The following is a 17,680-nucleotide window of genomic DNA, read 5'->3' on the forward strand; positions in this document are numbered from 1 at the left end:
TGGTCAGTTGTAGGAATTGCATGGATAGTCAGAAAAGTTGCTTGCAAAATATTGTCTACCATAATTAAAAATATTGGCTTGGAACTTCAGCAGAATAGCTGCCCAGAAAATCTGACAGGTTGCATTGGTAAGTCACTAACATTGCTTGTAAAGTCAAAAATTTTCTTGAACAGTCAGAAGGGTAGTTTAGAAAGTCGGTAAACTTGTCTAGAAAGTTGCTTGGAAAAAAGGTACATAAGTAAATCAAATCGTATACATATGAAAATTTAGAAAAGTAGCATGGAGAATGTTTTATGAAAATTCAGGACAGTCAAATAAGATGCATGAGAAATGTTGCTCATATTGTCGTATCAGAAAAGAAGCTACCTAGAAAGTCAAGAAAGTTGTAAATTCAGGTGACCGGAATATTCAAAAAAGCCACCTCGAAGTAGGTAACAGTTGCCTAGAAAGAAGGGATAAGTTGCATCATGTTGGAGAAGTTATTGTAAAGTACTTTTTTCGTTTGGAATTAATATTTGCTGAATGAATGATACAGTGAATATATACCATTGTTTCTATATTTTTCATTTAACTCTTCAAAAATTAATTCCAGCTGAAATAAAGTATACTGTAAACAGAATAGCCAAAAATGTTTCTTTCTGTGGCCAAAAGCATCACCGACTGATAATGGCTCTGTAGCTACATTCTCAGTTAAATGTACTGTATCACAATTGTTGGGAAAATAAGCTTGGTCTGTGGTTTTAGTCTACCATCAAGTCTGTGGCCAAAAGAATCACTGACAGATAATGGCTCCGTAGGAACATTCTCAGTTCAGTGTACTGTATCACAATTGTGAAGAAATTAATCTTGCTCAGTTGTTTTGATCTACCCTTTGAGTGTGGCCAAAAGCATCACCAACTTATCATGGCTCTGTAGCAACAACCACCCACTATTGGTGACCACTTACATGTACCTGTAAATAAAAACACTACAGCAGTGAATAATTAAATTATTTATTTCAACTTCTTCGCAATAATAACCAAATCATTGACAAACTTTACATTTTTATTTAGCCAACATCACATGTCAACATTAGAAATAGAAAAAAAAATTCACCATTACGAAAACAGTATCAAACAATGCAGTAAAAAAAATACACAAACAATCTTTCTCTATTGGCTTGGTGGGCGGTAGAAATATAAATACCTAAAACATACATATGATAATAAATTTACATTGCCATATTCAAAATTATTTTGTTCTATATTTACATAATATTTGAAATTATCACTAACCATATTACAGTTCCAAGAATCCCCCTTGAATTAGAATGCACAATCTATGAGCTAATATTGGTGATATAACAAACAAATATAAACACTGGCAGTATGTCAGGACATTCATTATGGTTCAATGTAGACATTATAAAATATTATTATAGTAGTAAAACACAAAATTGGAAAGTCTGTTCTGCAAATCAAATGATTTGTGGCAAGGGGATGTATTAAAAAAAAACGGGATTAGATTTGACAAATTCTATTCTCAGTAAAGCTCAAGTGCAGGCTAAGAACTCTAAGCTTGATACAACCATGAAGAGCTATAATAGAATATTTCATTAATAATAATAATACTACACCATGCATATTTTACAATGGTATGGATTCTCTGAACGAGTTCCAATTCAAATTGTTCTCAGTATTAGCATCATGGAACATACTTGCTGATGGACGATTACTATGGAGGAAAGGTTTATTGGAGGGGGGGGATTAAATTACTGATTTTATTACATTCATGAATTCCAAAATATGCAGCATCTGAATATGCTAGAATAAAGAACTAGACTATTTGGTTTCACAGTCTTCTGTTTGTTTTGTGATAGTGAAATTTTTAGTGCATGTCAACACAGTTAAATACCCTTTTTATCTATTTTTTGATTTAGTGCATAGAATATACAAGATATTTCAAATGTAGTCACCTAGTGATTAACCCTGTCGTAACACCAAAACGTCATGCAAGCATCTCCCTAGACTATGATAGAGTGAACCAACGTGAAGTAGAATCAATACATGTACGTACTCAAAGTAATAGTTACAGGATTGTATCAGATATAATAACAAATATTGAGCTGATGTTATGTACTATACATACAGGACTCGTACCCTGACAATACAGGACAGTTTCTGTCCTGTGTTTGCCTTGAACAATGTTGTTCCGCACATTGTGGACCTGCAGTGCGTAAACGTTTATTTACTTGGTGTGGCTAGTCCATCAAGTTGTCGTCTATGTCCACTGTCATCTAACCAAGCCTAGTAAGAGAAGAAACAAATACAAGTCATTGTCATTGTCAGTGACAAGTGCCTGTCCAAAAATGACTGTAAACATCCATCTTGAATGAGATTCTGAAACAGATACATGTGTTACATGACTTATGTGTAAAGTTTGAACACGATTACCATAGTCCCGACATGTTAGCTCCAAAAACTGCATTTGCTAAAAACAAAATGGCCATCAGTCAGCCAGTTTTAATGCGATATGAAAAAAAATAAGATGGACATACCAAGTTTGAATACAATATATCCATGCATGACTGATATCCAGTTCAGGAATGGCAGAAATGCTTGATTTTGATGAATTTTTAGCAATAAAATGGCTGTCATTCAGCCATCTTGAATTGGATCAAAACAAATGTATGAAATGAAATTGTCCCAGGCATGAAATTACAAGTCCCTGTTTTCGGACTATGTTCAAACGGGAACTAAAAATTAATATGCAGTTATTATTATTGAATACTACCAGATTCTGGCGTAAATTCGCCCAGGGCCGTTAAACGGCAGTTCGGGTTTTAAAAAAAATAAATTGGGACCAAGAAACCGCGATTTTTCGTCAGTTTTTTTTAAGGTGTTATTTTAATCTTTTCTGATGCCTAAAAGTTTCACCGTAGTCATTGACGTATTGATGTTTATTGCGACTAGTGCGAATGGGTTAGCTTCGTTTCGACAATGAATTATATTTCAGTTTATCTTTGGAAAACAACTAATTTTTTTATTTAAAAACAAATCATGCCTTTTTTCCATCAAATCCAAGCCAAAAGATCGTACAACAACATCAGCAAATCTCTTCCGTGTTGTGTTCAATAACATTAACATATTTAAATGAGCTATGGTATTTTGAGCACGTTGCCATCATCCATCGTTTTCATTGGTAAATTATCGATTTGACCTGTCGGGTCAAAGAACACAGTCTCAGGTCAAATATGGCGGATATTCATTTCTACAGCATCGAGCGCTGAAAATGCGATCGGAATCATTCGCTTATGATGGAACAAGTTGAAATTTATTTGCATTTAATAAAATTCAACAAAATTATTTGTTGCACGTTAATATAATCATTACTAGGTAATAATCAACATTTGTAAAACGCAGCATGACCGGATTGCAATATCGCGGTGACTTGCTACTATTATTAAGCAATGCAGTTGCAGTTGGTTTTTATTTGAAACATCTTTTACTAATAAAATGAAACAAAATAATTGTATTTGGCGCACAAGGTTCATTAATGAGATTTTTTTGGAGAAAACTACTTTTTAATCCAGCATGAAAAAAATGTATAAAATTTTAGATTAGCTACTGTAATAGTTTCTTTCGTTTTGGGTGGTCCAACTGCCGGCGTTGAAAATCGGTGTAGGTACATTTTTCAATGAAAATATAAGCCCCCTAAAAATATTTGATGATAATTTTTTGAAAATTTGAACCTCAAGTAAGGGCCCACTACCTGTGAAACCGCCCAGGGCGATTTTTCGGATGGGTGAATTTACGGCAGAATCCGGGACAAGCATTTTAAATTTGAAAGCAGTAAATTATTATGAGATCATAGAAAACAAACATACAAAGTATCATTTCAAATTTGAATGCCCCTGTCAGATATAGTGGGACTTTTTATATACAAATAATTGTTCATGCTTTCAAAGTTTTGAAGGCTATATATAAATGTTATAACAAACAATGTTGCAATAGAGATACAGGAAGATATCAAGAAAATATCACCAAATAAACTGCATGTAAATACTATGTCGATTCAGATCAAAGTAAACATGTACTGCATACTCGACTCGAACCGACACTAGTGTATGCCTAGATTCATGTCATGGTATGCCTTTCCCTTGGCCACTGAGCATCCCAAAAACGATACTTATAATAATCAAATTTATTATGTGCATAGAGTATGTAACCAGTCCACGCCGATCCACACCAGCCAAACATTGAGGCTTCACATCACAACACATTTTCCCCCTCACCCCGGGCATCCCCATGCTGTTATATGTTGTACAACTCACCTGAAATTTGGCTTCTACTACTGACTGGAACTGTTTTCTTTGTTGTTCCGACAGACCTGATTCTTTGACAGTCTTCTGCCATGTCTTTATATTTTTCTCTCGTTGTGTTAAACCACGCTCATACTTTGATGGCAGACCACCAGGAATTTCCTGCGTAAACAAAAATGGATGAAAGTTCAGACACAATCTGACCACAAAAATTCAAAGAAGAGATTTGTCTATTTTCTCATAAGCACATGATGATATTGAAAAAATGGAAAGTACTTCTACTGACCGATGTAAGTCCTTCAATACTAAATGGTATTACAAATGTAAAGAAGTCTCTTGGTAGCATTAAAGACCAAACTGGACTCGCTTGTCGATGTTCTGGACCTGCAAAGAAAAGTAAATCCAAATATCAACTGATAAACACTTATCATTGTGATGTGTTGATTCTAGAATACACGAAACATTAAAGAAACCCAGAAAGCTTTCATAGTTGACATAATGTTTATTCTGCCATTTTGAGCTACACCAACTGCCCAACTTTTTACATATCAATACACTAGAGCGATCAGGCGACATATAAAACAACTATGATAGTATGTATTCTGATGCATGAAATAAAGTAATCCCAAAACTATCAGTCATTTATCACTGAACGAAAATAAAACAAATTGACCTCACCCTCTAAAAACAAAGGCATATATAAAATGGAACACCAGAGGGCGCCATGATGGACACTAAAGGGAGAATACGTACATACCTAGACACATTGGTTTATCCCACATGTTGGGTGTCACAGCAATACCCGATTTAGCCATGTGTTCTTCTAATAATGAATAATGTGTGTGATATGGAGCTAATATTATTGAATCGTTACCGCCTAATATTAGTGGTCTTGTTGATGTCAATGCATGGAATGTACATAATGTAGATGCACTGAAAAACAAAAACAAAAAAACATCAACACAGTCAAGTTAAATGAATTCATATATGGCCATTGATGAACACTTTTACAGAAACATAGCTAGATGACATTAAAGGGAAAGAATGAACATTTCAGTAAATCTTAGAAAATTCACCATATTTTTATCCACCCTTCTTAATAAAAACATTTTAATGAAACTTTTAGAAGAGCATAATCGATAAATTCATATGTGACTTACTTTACAGAAAGTCTTCTACAGGTTGTAATCAACGTCAGATGTTCACATGCATTGACGTGTACCGTGGATTCCACAGATCCGAGTACAATCGTAGAATGACGACACTTCTCAATACTCACTGATCTGAAAACATAGAAAGATTATCACATTTTGAGCACCATTGTCAACTTTTGGCACCATCTACAAAATAATTTTTTATAGTCTGCTTCTTCCCACATGAAATGTTGATATAACTTGACAAATCTTTTGATCAAAAACTAAAACCAATATCTGACACTGTCAGTATGGCCTAAAATGATGATGAAATTCGCTGAAAATTTTACAAAATTTGAAAATATTTGCACTGAATTTCTGAATATCTGGCATGCAAATAGTTAATGCTATATGTTGCCAGCTTTTGCCAATGTCAACTTTTATCACAATTCACAAATTTAAATCCCACAACCAAAAATTTGCTATTTTTTACAAAAATCTTTTCTCAAGACCTGTGGGAAATGTTGAATTTAAAAAAAAACAAGCAGCCTCTCGGCTTAGCCTGACAAGTTGGCGTAGGTGGCGCCCTGGACTGCTGCGATCCCCACCAACGCCTGACAGAATAGTGTAGTTTTCGTCGGCAACTTCAAAACAGAAAATCCACACCCAGATCTAGATTCTGTTGCGTAGTTATGAATATTCAATGAAGTAGTCATGGTAACTCTGTCAGTCATAGATTACAACGTGCTAAATATAAACAAACACCACTCAAGATTACGCACGATAAAGATAACAAGTCAACAAGCTTACGATGAATATTTACTTCAGTAGTGAATATTCTAGGAGGAAGACATGGAGTTCTCTACACCATTGTGCGAATTTTCCAACCAACAAATTACTCCTGTGAAGACGACTTTTGAATTAACTCTGGACCCGACATCGTGTGCAATTTGCGGTACCGATGTGTCAAGTCAACCAAAAAACCGAAGACCGATATTTTCCAGCAATTCTAGTTTGTCGTCCGACACGGTCTCTGTTTTGAATAGCATTTTTGCCGTTTCTTTGGAAAGAGAAAAGCACAGTGGAAGTTTGTGCAGTCGGTAGAATAATCAACGCATCTTCACCCCGATACAGTGACGCAATTCCGCGTTTCTGTTCAGACTTCAACTGGATATTCAATTTGCTCTCAAGTTCGACAATAGCCTGTTTGATAGAGTTGATGATTACGACGAACAAAGTGAAGTGGCTGTTTGATTAAGTTGAACATTTAACTGGTACTTGTGTCCACGGCAATTTGACGCGTGCTGTCGGCAACCTCACACATACTTTTCAACGAGTTGGTAAACAATGGGCAGGAAGACGATCAGAAGTGATAAGTTGTTGTCTCAACAATCGCAACGCTTCGTGAATGGTTAAATTATGACGGATGTCAAAATCAATAGTTTCTGAAATCTGATTGGTGCCGACAAAAAGTTGTCGGAGATAAGAAAAAACTACACTATTCTGTCAGGCGTTGGTGGGGATCGCAGCAGTCCAGGGCGCCACCTACGCCAACTTGTCAGGCTACCTCTCGGCTGAGATAGCTCCGCTGTTAGCAATGCACATTTCAATTAAAGAACAGAAGATATCATTAGAAAATGAACAATATGCATAGTATCAATGCAATGGGACTTGCTGTTTTGAACAAGAATTCAAAAATATAATTTTTAACCATAAATGATTGTGGTTTTTAACAAGAAGAAAATATCACCTTTTACCAAAAATGACAAAAATATTCACCAAAATTAGAAAATTAAAGATATCATCATGAAATGAACAAATTTGATAGTGGTCCACATGTAGTACCTATATATGTAATGTCAAAGCAATTGGACTTGTGGTTTTTAACAAGAAGTCGAAAATATCACTTTTTACCAAAAATATTCACCAAAATTAGAAATTTGAAGATATCATTACAAAATGAACAAATCTGAGAGAGATACACATGTAGTACCTATATATGTAATATCAAAGCAATTGGACTTGCGGTTTTTTAACAAGAAGTCGAAAATATCACTTTTTACCAAAAATTACAAAAATATTCACCAAAATTAGAGAACTGAAGATATGATCATGAAATGAACAAATCTGAGAGAGGTCTACCCAAGGTACATATACACCAAGTATCAAAGCATTCAGGCTTGTAGTTTTCAAGAAGAAGTCGAAAAAGTAAAACATTGACACGGACGACGGAGGACAATCACTCATATGATAAGCTCCGCTCGACAAAGTCGACAGCGGAGCTAAAAATGAAAATTTACAGAATGTTGCACCAAATGTTTGGGGGTAAAATTATGGTGTTCAAAAAGTCAAGAATACAAAGCACTACTGTGATCCTATCAAATGAAATACAAAACAATAATTATTTTTTGGAAATTCCTGAATTGTTAGAAGAAACATCTAAATCATATTTTAAGAGTAGTTGAATTATTAGAGTTGGTTTTAGTTAGGAGTAACAAGACTGTAGAAGTAAAGATGTTAATATAAGTAAATTTAGCTAGTCGTGCATTTTACATTTTTGCCTAAGTATGCAATGAAATTTGCTGTTTTGGTCATCCTAAATCAACTATTAAAACACATCATACTCATAGTAGTCATTCTAGTCATTCAGATAACTAGGACAATGGGACTCAGCAGCTAAATGTATAGAGAACAGTATTTGCTCTATTACTGTAGTAGTGCAATATTTATTATTTTTCACTTCTGAGAGAAGATACAAAACAAGACAGAAATGGCAAATAAAATAAAAACAAAGCTTCAAACTCATTCTAAAACACAGAAAGACAATGTTAAAATCTGTATTAGAAGCTGCAACCCTAATAGACGCCGCACCCATTCTTTTTGAATAATTGAAACCCAAAAATTCATCATTTCTCATACGTGTAGATGTTCTAATACAAGCTGCATCCTCTCTGTTGTATTGTACTATTTTAATAGAAGCCGCGGCTTCTAATACAGATTTTACAGTACTGTCATATGTCTGCTGTTCATAATGGAAATAAAGATATCGCTGTCACAACTGGTTCCAAAATTATTAACACATTTTCCCACTTTGTTAAATAAATAAATACAGTCAATGTGTCTTTATAACAAAGTATTTCTTCATCTTCAACTTTTGTTTTGTGTATTTGTCACATGTTCTAGATTGTACTGACGTAAAGTAAAGAGGCGTTTCTGTGGTCAAAATGCAATTTTTGATTTTGGTGTGTTTTTAATAGCGCAAATACAGTATGTATAATTGCAATTCCAGGTACATGTGTATATAGTTACCTAAGAGGTGACAGAAGATAAATATAAGCATAATGACATCGGTGGATTTTAACAGCAGCACCTTCCAAGGTTTTTGAACACTGAAGGAGAGAAAACAAAAGTAAACAAAAAATTAATGTATATAATGAATCAGTATTCTGATATTAAATTGGTGAAGTCATCTTGCCAAATTGGGTTTGATGTGGGTGGCATGCACAGTATGCCCTCTGTGGCATAGATAGTTATATAGTTTTTTCATTATGTAACCTGTCTTGACTTGTCGTTTTCATGTTTAATACAAATCAATATAATTTTTAAAATCATATGCAGATGTCAAGCTCAGACAGGCTATAGTTTCCGATGCTGAATTTCAAGATTGTCTTTGCAAGTGTCAGGCGCGGTTTTAACAAAAGGAAAAACAATTCTGTGCAGAGAACCAAAAATCTTGAATCTGCACAGTCACAGTGGTTACTGAAAAATGAACACTCATCAATTGGTTAAAGTAGAGTCGTATCCCCCCCCCCCCGGTACATGTACCAACAAAGACACATAAAAAAAAACATGTATTGATTTTAAAGAGATTTTACTATAGTTATGAAATTTGGAAATATGAAATTCATATTTTATAAGTATAAAATAGAGGAAAGTCAAAGTCAAAACATTTTTAGTTCATGAAGCTTCCAAAAGCCACATACAATATTAATTTTTTCTTCAATTTCTCTCTTCCCAGCATTCACCAAACTGACCCAACTTGATTTTTGAAATTCCATTGTGACTTACCCTGCAAAATCAGTTCTGTTAGTGGGCACTATGACCATGCAACATATACAACATAAAATTTTGTATTCAGAAAATCCGAAAGCGTGATGCACGGCCGTGTAATAGCATACCGTACTAAAAGTTTCATGACTAAAATAGCAGGTGTCAAATGCGTACTACGGTGAAAATAAAACCATACAACGGCATGACTGATATATCATTAGACTACTTGGCACAGAGATAAACAGAGACATTGTGATATACGGTATTCACTTACTACTATATTCTGAGTCACTCTATTTTGAAATGTTTACATTGCCAAAGTCTGGACATAAACGCACATTCGAGAATAAAATATAGTTTGAAATCAAAAACTATTCTTACCTTGGCTAGTGTCTGTTTTCCTACTTGTGACAATATAATAATTTTACACCTGTGGGAATACAATTAATTACAAAATTAGTAAAATAGACATATTTTATTAATTCACCTAATATAATTTTATACTAATACATAATTTAAACTAAAATTATGACCAAATTGGTCTGAAATTTATTTTATTACATTCAAAATTATATGAGGGAGTCACCAAGATGTGGAAGATTTTAAGCAATGTGAATCATTGTCATGGAAACAAGAAGTGAAGGTTGCTCATTAATAATGTATATTGAATCTGACTTTAAAGAAAGATCTTGCATATCAAGTATGAATGAAATTGGTCCAGTCATGTTGCATGCATTTAATCACGAATTCACAAACAATGCTATAATCAGCACGGTCTATATTATATGCTAATTAAAGGCCAATTAAAAACATTGTACCACTTGTTCTGCAGAAACTAATCTTGTAATAGATTTGATTCATTTCTCAAAATATAGTTAAGAATTTTTGCAATTTGATGACGCAATTTTACAGCGATTCTGAGAATTATTTGAATAGACAGTAAGATAATTTGCAACTTGTAAAATGCTTTGGTTTTTGCCCAATGTAGACTTTATGGCACCGTTGATACAGGGATTTTTCTAGAAAAAAAATGCAAGAGAGAGCACTGCAATACAGCGACACCACCAAGTGGGGGAGATAGGGTTCTCTCTACCAGGGTGTGGAATTTTTGATAATTCTAAGTTAAAATGGAGCATTCTATGGCTTCCTTCGGGCCAAAATTACTATCAGACAGGTCACAGTTGAAGACTGTGGCCACATGCGATCTCTGGTCAATCAGAATTTTATGGTTGCCAGAGGATCTGCTCTCCAGGGTAAGGGGGCCACTTAGTGGTGCTGATGAATTGCAGTGCTCCCTCTTGCAGTTTTTTTCTAGAAAAAACCCTGACTCTATTATAAAATGGTATGATTTTCATTGCCTCACAGAACTATACATTGTAATACCATAATGTTGTTTTAATATAGAGTTATGACTTACTCTTTTGGAGCAAACTGAGCATTGGTTGCTATTCTTCCTCTTTTCTGACCGCTGTCTTCCTTATAATCACTGCCTGCAATGACAAATATGCTTCTCTATAAACTTCATATGCACTGGATTGTTCAATCAAATTGTCATTCATTCATTTCAAATAAAACCAATGGAAATAGATGACAGTCACATATTCACCTGTTGCAGGCCATGACAGTCGCCGCCCCGCTGATATACAAACTGATAAACCAAATGGATTACTACCCAAATTAGCTCTCAACCAAGACTCAAACGTCCTCAGAGAAAAGGTTTGAGAAATCTGGAAAAAATAAATGAATAAAAAACTAAAATGTAATAATATGATATTCAAGTAGACAAGTCAACTCTGTGTTATTCTAAATTATCTGTAGATATGAATTGGAAAAACACTTAAATCAATATAGGATAGAGCAACCATCTAATATATATTTTTAGCCACTGACTGGATAGAGTCTATCTGTTGCATTTTCTCAAATGTTTATTGATTTTTCTCAAACTGGTTCATAGGTGATACATGATTCAATAATTATTTTACAGATTTTACTGTGGCTATATATTTCACTCAATGTATAGAGCATTATCTTCAAGTTATGCTGGTCAATACTGTTAACATTTTTGAATACTGATAACATCTGTTGGCATACCAAGGCATTCATGATTTTTCAGGATTTTTTCCAAATTGGCCAACTGGCAGCCATTTTGCAATTAAAAATACTCATGTTTTTTGCTTATAATGAATGTAATCACTTAATTTATTAAGACTTGGTACAGTGGCATTGAATTATTCAAAAAGATGCAAATTGATTTTTGATGAGATCAAATTTGAGAAAAAATAAAATATTTTTATCTTTTTTTTGCACAATTATGCTTATATCTCAGACCACCTCTGTCCAAATAGATCCAAACTTGGTTTACAGGAAACTTGTTCTCTAGCAAATCAAGGAAAGTTTAGTTGTGTCTCAATCCAGTCCAAGATGGTCATTTGGCAACCATTTTGTTTGACAAAAATCTTTAATATTTAGTCTCTTTTTTGCATAAATCTACTTATATGTCACATTGACACTGTCCAAGTACCGGTACGTCCAAACTTGGTACTATTTTTAGCATATCCATGAAAGTTGATCTATGTCTGGCAGCCAATCACACATCAATGTTAGAGAATATAGGACAATGCAGATACTTACTTTAGAAAATCCAGATTTTTGTTGAAAAGGTTGCATGAGGGCTACCTCCAGTAAAGGTCTCATTGATCTGTAAATGCATGTAACAAGTTCTAAATGTACAAGTATAGGGGATTGAAAAATTAACATAATACAGCTATCTACCATCGTCTGTGTTCGTGTCTGGGAAAAATCGCTAACAGAATAGGGTAGAATGGCATGGCTGACTGGAGTGTCCCAAACGCTGATGTTGTCAACCGGTATTAAAGTAACATTCAACAACTTTCACCAAATATAATGATACGGTAAATGCTACTATATGATTTTTTTGAAAAACATAACAGCAGCAGGATAGCAAAGGTTATAGGATGTACCATGGTTGTAAGGGAAATAAAGTCTACAAACAGGTGTGTAGACTGTGCTTTTTATTTTTGCAATACTAAAGGTCACAGAACTACTCTAGTCACACAACGACATCATATCCTGACAACTGACAAATTTGACACAGGACTTTCCATCCATCCTGTATTTCATTGTACATATCATGAAACATTCCCTTCTGGTTGGAGAAACTCAACATGTATCTTATTACATATGTTCCATCTGAAAACTGTAAGTACATTTTACTCACCGTTTTTTATCAGTAGATGCTGCTATAATGAATCCCAGCGCCTCCACAGCAGTAATGCTTAGTCTATTTTCACTACTGTTGGCACCAACAAAACAATCTAAGCAAGATAAATCAAGTTTCTATAAATCTTGATTTGAAAAGATACGACTAGTCAGTCACTGTTTTGTGACGCAAGACCTCCCCAAAAATGATTTTGTTCTTTGTTCCAGGAAGAAGTGAAAAATGATTTTAATTTTTTTTTTGCAAGATTATTCAATACTGTAAAATACTTTATTTTAGCTGGAATTAATTCTCGCTGAAAAGACATTTTTCGTGTTTCATATGGAATTTATTTTCAATGATTTTTGACGAGTTGAATGTAAAATATAGGAAAAAAAGTATATTCGCTGGATTTTATTTTCACTGATAGAGCAAAAATTAATTCCAAGCGAAAATAAAGTATTTTACAGTACCTCAACAACAAGATCCACCTGCTATGTTTACAGTTGTAATCATGAATATTAGCAATAAATATATACATGTATTCTCATCATTGAATAAACTTACCAGCTTCAACCAATAACTGTAATATTGCATTCAGATTGTTAAGTATAAACATAAGATACATGTATTCTCATCATTGAATAAACTTACCAGCTTCAACCAATAACTGTAATATTGCATTCAGATTGTTAAGTATAAACATAAGATACATGTATTCTCATCATTGAATAAACTTACCAGCTTCAACCAATAACTGTAATATTGCATTCAGATTGTTAAGTATAAACATAAGATACATGTATTCTCATCATTGAATAAACTTACCTGCTTCAACCAATAACTGTAATATTGCATTCAGATTGTTAAGTATAAACATAAGATACATGTATTCTCATCATTGAATGAACTTACCTGCTTCAACCAATAACTGTAATATTGCATTCAGATTGTTAAGTATAAACATAAGATGTGCATTTTCATCCATACTCTAGAAGAATGATCAAAATATGAAATAAATAAATATATAAATTGTACTAACTGGTGTCAAACTGCTTCTATGATATAGGATGAAGAATGTTCAAGGCACTGCAATAAGTTTTATATGAATTCATTCATCATTCAAAATGTTGTAATATTTTAAACAACAACCAAGCAACAGACAATATCAACATAATTTCTTTGAGTACAGACTAGCTTTTAAAACTAAGAAGTTGTTCATTCGCACATCAGACAAGATATAATACTCACCTTAGCTCCGACTCCTGATGATCTACCTTCAATATCAGGTGACCTTGCTCTCATTGGCCATCTAGTAATATCAAAGTTAAGGTCCAAATAAAATAACCTTTCCTACAGTGTGGCCTCTAATCCAATGACACACAGTCATAAGCTACGTTTACACAACACAACGGCTCCATAGGATACTGATAGAATGCTGCCGTGTGATTAATTTTGGTTCATCAGTAAATAAATTCTTGAACAAAAAACAAACATTCATTACATATACCATTCAGGTGATCAAAGGAAACTATTATGTACATGTAGTTCCAAGTCTGTAAAATAAATAGCAAGTCTAGAACTGTTTCTAGATCACATCTTGATCTGTTTCTAGACCTAGCTATTATTTGATAACAAGCTGTAAGAGGATACTCTTCTCCAGTTGATACCAATGATGTTCTCAATGAAATCTTGTAGACTTGTTGTAAAAATAAATATAGTAAAAACTCACAGGTATTCACTGACAAACTGTTTTTGACTTGTTCTGAAAAAACAAATGAAAAAAAAAAATGTTTTCACGAGAATGATGCAAAAGAATACACAATAGCAGAAGAGTGATCTTATTGAGTAACATGTGCTGCACATCATTTTCTACTTGTAGTATAGATTAGTAATGGATAACCGACTGAAATGCCTGAAATCATTTTATAAGACTTGTGTCTGTATGATTGTTTGTGTACAGCGATTTAATTTTATTCCATCATGCTCTTCATAGTTACCATTACTAATTCATATATTTAATGAAAAGTGGTGAAAAAATACAGTTAAGCTGTTGGGTGATTTTATTCACAATTCTTCAATTTTTAGAAATGAGCATTCTCTTGATTTGTAATACCAACTTTTACTATTACATTTATTTTATACACGTATTGCCATTAACCAAATATACAAATGCCAAAATCAAAAACAAATTTAGCAAACTTCTTTGTGTGGGGTCCGATTAAACTTCTTCCTGGGGGCTGCTGTGTTTGTTTTTATTATTTGAGGACACTTAAAGCGCATAATCGTTCCATATTTGGAATTCGCATTTCCTAATATGGTAGGATGAAAATATGCAAAATTATAGCATGCTGTAACTTATGGCATTATGATGAGTATATACCGGTAACAAAATAAATCCTCTGGCATCACATGATCATATCAACCTTTGTAGGGAGGGGCAAGGGGGGATAGCTAGTATAGGTTACACAAAATAAAAACAGCATTTTACGTTTTTACAGGAAATGAAATGAAAGTTCCATTTACAGTAAAAAATAGGCTTTTACAATTTAAAGATAAAGCAAATTCCTAATATTTACATTTTTATAATATATTTTATAATTTGTGTTAAGAATCAAAATTGGGAATTGCATTTGAATCATGACATTTACCGGTAATGTGGAAAATGCTTTATACGCTTACAAAAAATAACATCTTTGTACAAATTACAGACGAATAAAATAGCAGATTACATTTTACACCTTGCCCATGTCTACGAATTTTCATTTTTTATTTACATTATTACGAAAATAAAAACAATTGATTACAGCTTACGAAAATATCCCTTGCGGACCCTCTTTGCAAGGTAATGGTTGATATGTATACCATACCATACTGTACTGCTTTTATGCATACTTTCCAGTATTGTCATTATATTCTCATGATAGTGAATGTATGACCTACAAATCGTCAAATTATGGTCATTAGCAAGGTGGTGAATACATACCTGTGTCTTCTGGCGTTTTACAGTCTGTAAATAATTCAGCAATTTGTAATCTTTGCTCTGGTGGACATCTGTCTAGTAAATCGAAACCTTCAAAGTACCTGTGTGCATGCACAGACAAAACAGTGTATCACGAGACTGAACCTCAGCTTAATAACTGTCAGAATCACATCATTGTTTTTTCAATACAATTTGACTGGGGCAATAGTATACAAGACTGACTGAATGAACATGCATGTAGCCAATGAGATTAAAATCTGGTGTACCATAGACTCTCCATGGGTCTATGGGTGTACGTATAGGGCTTTATTAGCTGTCATTTTTTCACTTTTCCTTCCTTTTTATTTGTCCTATTTCATATCCCTCTGTTAGCAAGATATCACACAGCAAGAAATCATAAATGACAAATAGAAGCCCAAAAAAATAGATAGTTGTAATGCACATGTCATGTAATTTTTTTATCAATATATGAATAAAAAATATGACAAAAATTACAAAAACAACATGCTACTTTCTAATATTTCCCAAGAATGTCATTTAATTTGACTTGACTCATTGGGTAACTTACAACCATGCCTCCTCTTCAGGCAATCCCATTTTACTGCATGCAATACGTTTCCATGTTGGATATGTCAATCGAGGAAATCCCCCTTTACCTTTTGTTTTGGCATACACAGCTATCTTCTTCAGATACTACAAAGAAAAAAAAATGTAAAATGCTAAATGCAATTTTCATGCACAATATTAATTAAACGACATAAATAATTCTCCTCAGAATTATATGTTTCGTGCATAGAAAGTACACACAACAAGTGGCTAGGACATCAAACTTAATTTTATTTCACACAATGCCGATGTAGCTAGCACTCGCACTCACTCGCAACTACATACAAATTGCCACTCGCAACTGCCACTTTCTAGTGCTCGCAACTGACACATATTGCTACTTGTGACTCACAACTAGCAACTCACCACTCGCAACTGATGAATTCATGCACCCTTACATACCTCCATACTTGCTCTGTTAGAAGCACATTTTTAATAGTTTTTGAACAGAAAACAGAAAGTGATAACAGAAAACTACAGCAGTTTCATCATAGTTTTCATTCAGAGAAGTCTGTTGGCGAGGGCGCAATAAATGTTGCTGACCATGTCAGGCTGGATATAAGTATTGTTCTTCATTAATATATGTAAAATTAGGGATGGATCATTTGAACTTCTGATGAAGAATTGGGAGAAAAATAATTATTTCAAAAATAATTTATTTGATTTTTGTAATATCTGACTATAATCAAGTTTATTGTGGCTAAATTTCTTTGAGAGAAAATCAGCGTGAAAACTTTCCCTCAAACTTTCAGTTTCCCTCAAATGTTACAAGCTCACCGCATGATTGTTAATGGTCCACCCCTAAAGGGCGGGCCTTACTGGGTTTCGGGAAGCAGAATACTCACGTGCATGGACAGCTTCGGGTGAGGCGGTATCTGCAATGCGCCGAAATTGAATGGTTCCGGTTTAACCCACAACGACACAGACATGCTGAATGTAGCCATATAGTTTTCGGATATTGAGCGGCAAGCCAAAATACCAAATAAATATTTGTAAACAAACCACCAATTCACGTTCGTGCACGTCAGATTATTCGTATTGCACAAGAAAACGACGTTTCGCACTGTTTCAGATAAATCAGTGACTTAGTGTTCCTGGTAAATGTCACATGTTAAATCACTATTTTGTGAAATATTATAAACCACCTCGCTTCCTCTTCTCGGTCACTCTGGGTTCCTGGCCAATTCATCAAAACAGCTGACAGACGACCGCCATTTTTGTTGAATATTAACCAACCCAATTTTGTGTACTTGTCAGATGTGAGCCTACATGGTTTGTGTGGCAAGCTGTGATTGGTCAGAACTTTAAAAAGCCCCATAGACCACTGTTATTAAGGACCTTACTGTTATTTAGGGTTTCTCATTAGATATCCCTTTTTAACGATAGCTTAG

The 17,680-nt window shown here is 34.0% G+C and overlaps 1 protein-coding gene across 1 annotated transcript; it reads right to left on the reverse strand.

Moving 5' to 3' along the window:
* Nucleotides 1–976: 976 nt before the first annotated feature.
* Nucleotides 977–17,525, reverse strand: LOC100370965 (TBCC domain-containing protein 1-like). Its single transcript, XM_002736779.4, has 17 exons — nucleotides 17,135–17,525; nucleotides 16,252–16,376; nucleotides 15,687–15,784; nucleotides 14,354–14,465; nucleotides 13,952–14,012; nucleotides 13,616–13,691; nucleotides 12,722–12,818; nucleotides 12,115–12,181; nucleotides 11,090–11,210; nucleotides 10,901–10,973; nucleotides 9,865–9,913; nucleotides 8,743–8,822; nucleotides 5,461–5,583; nucleotides 5,058–5,233; nucleotides 4,587–4,684; nucleotides 4,313–4,462; nucleotides 977–2,285 (listed from the first exon to the last, which is right to left on the reverse strand). Exons 1-17 carry the CDS (start codon nucleotides 17,231–17,233, stop codon nucleotides 2,223–2,225), a joined length of 1,668 nt encoding a protein of 555 aa, XP_002736825.1. The 5' UTR covers nucleotides 17,234–17,525; the 3' UTR covers nucleotides 977–2,222.
* Between the last annotated feature and the right edge of the window lie 155 nt (nucleotides 17,526–17,680).

This window comes from Saccoglossus kowalevskii, chromosome 16 (genome assembly GCF_978046115.1).
Source record: "Saccoglossus kowalevskii chromosome 16, keSacKowa6.1, whole genome shotgun sequence".
NCBI lineage: Eukaryota > Metazoa > Hemichordata > Enteropneusta > Harrimaniidae > Saccoglossus > Saccoglossus kowalevskii.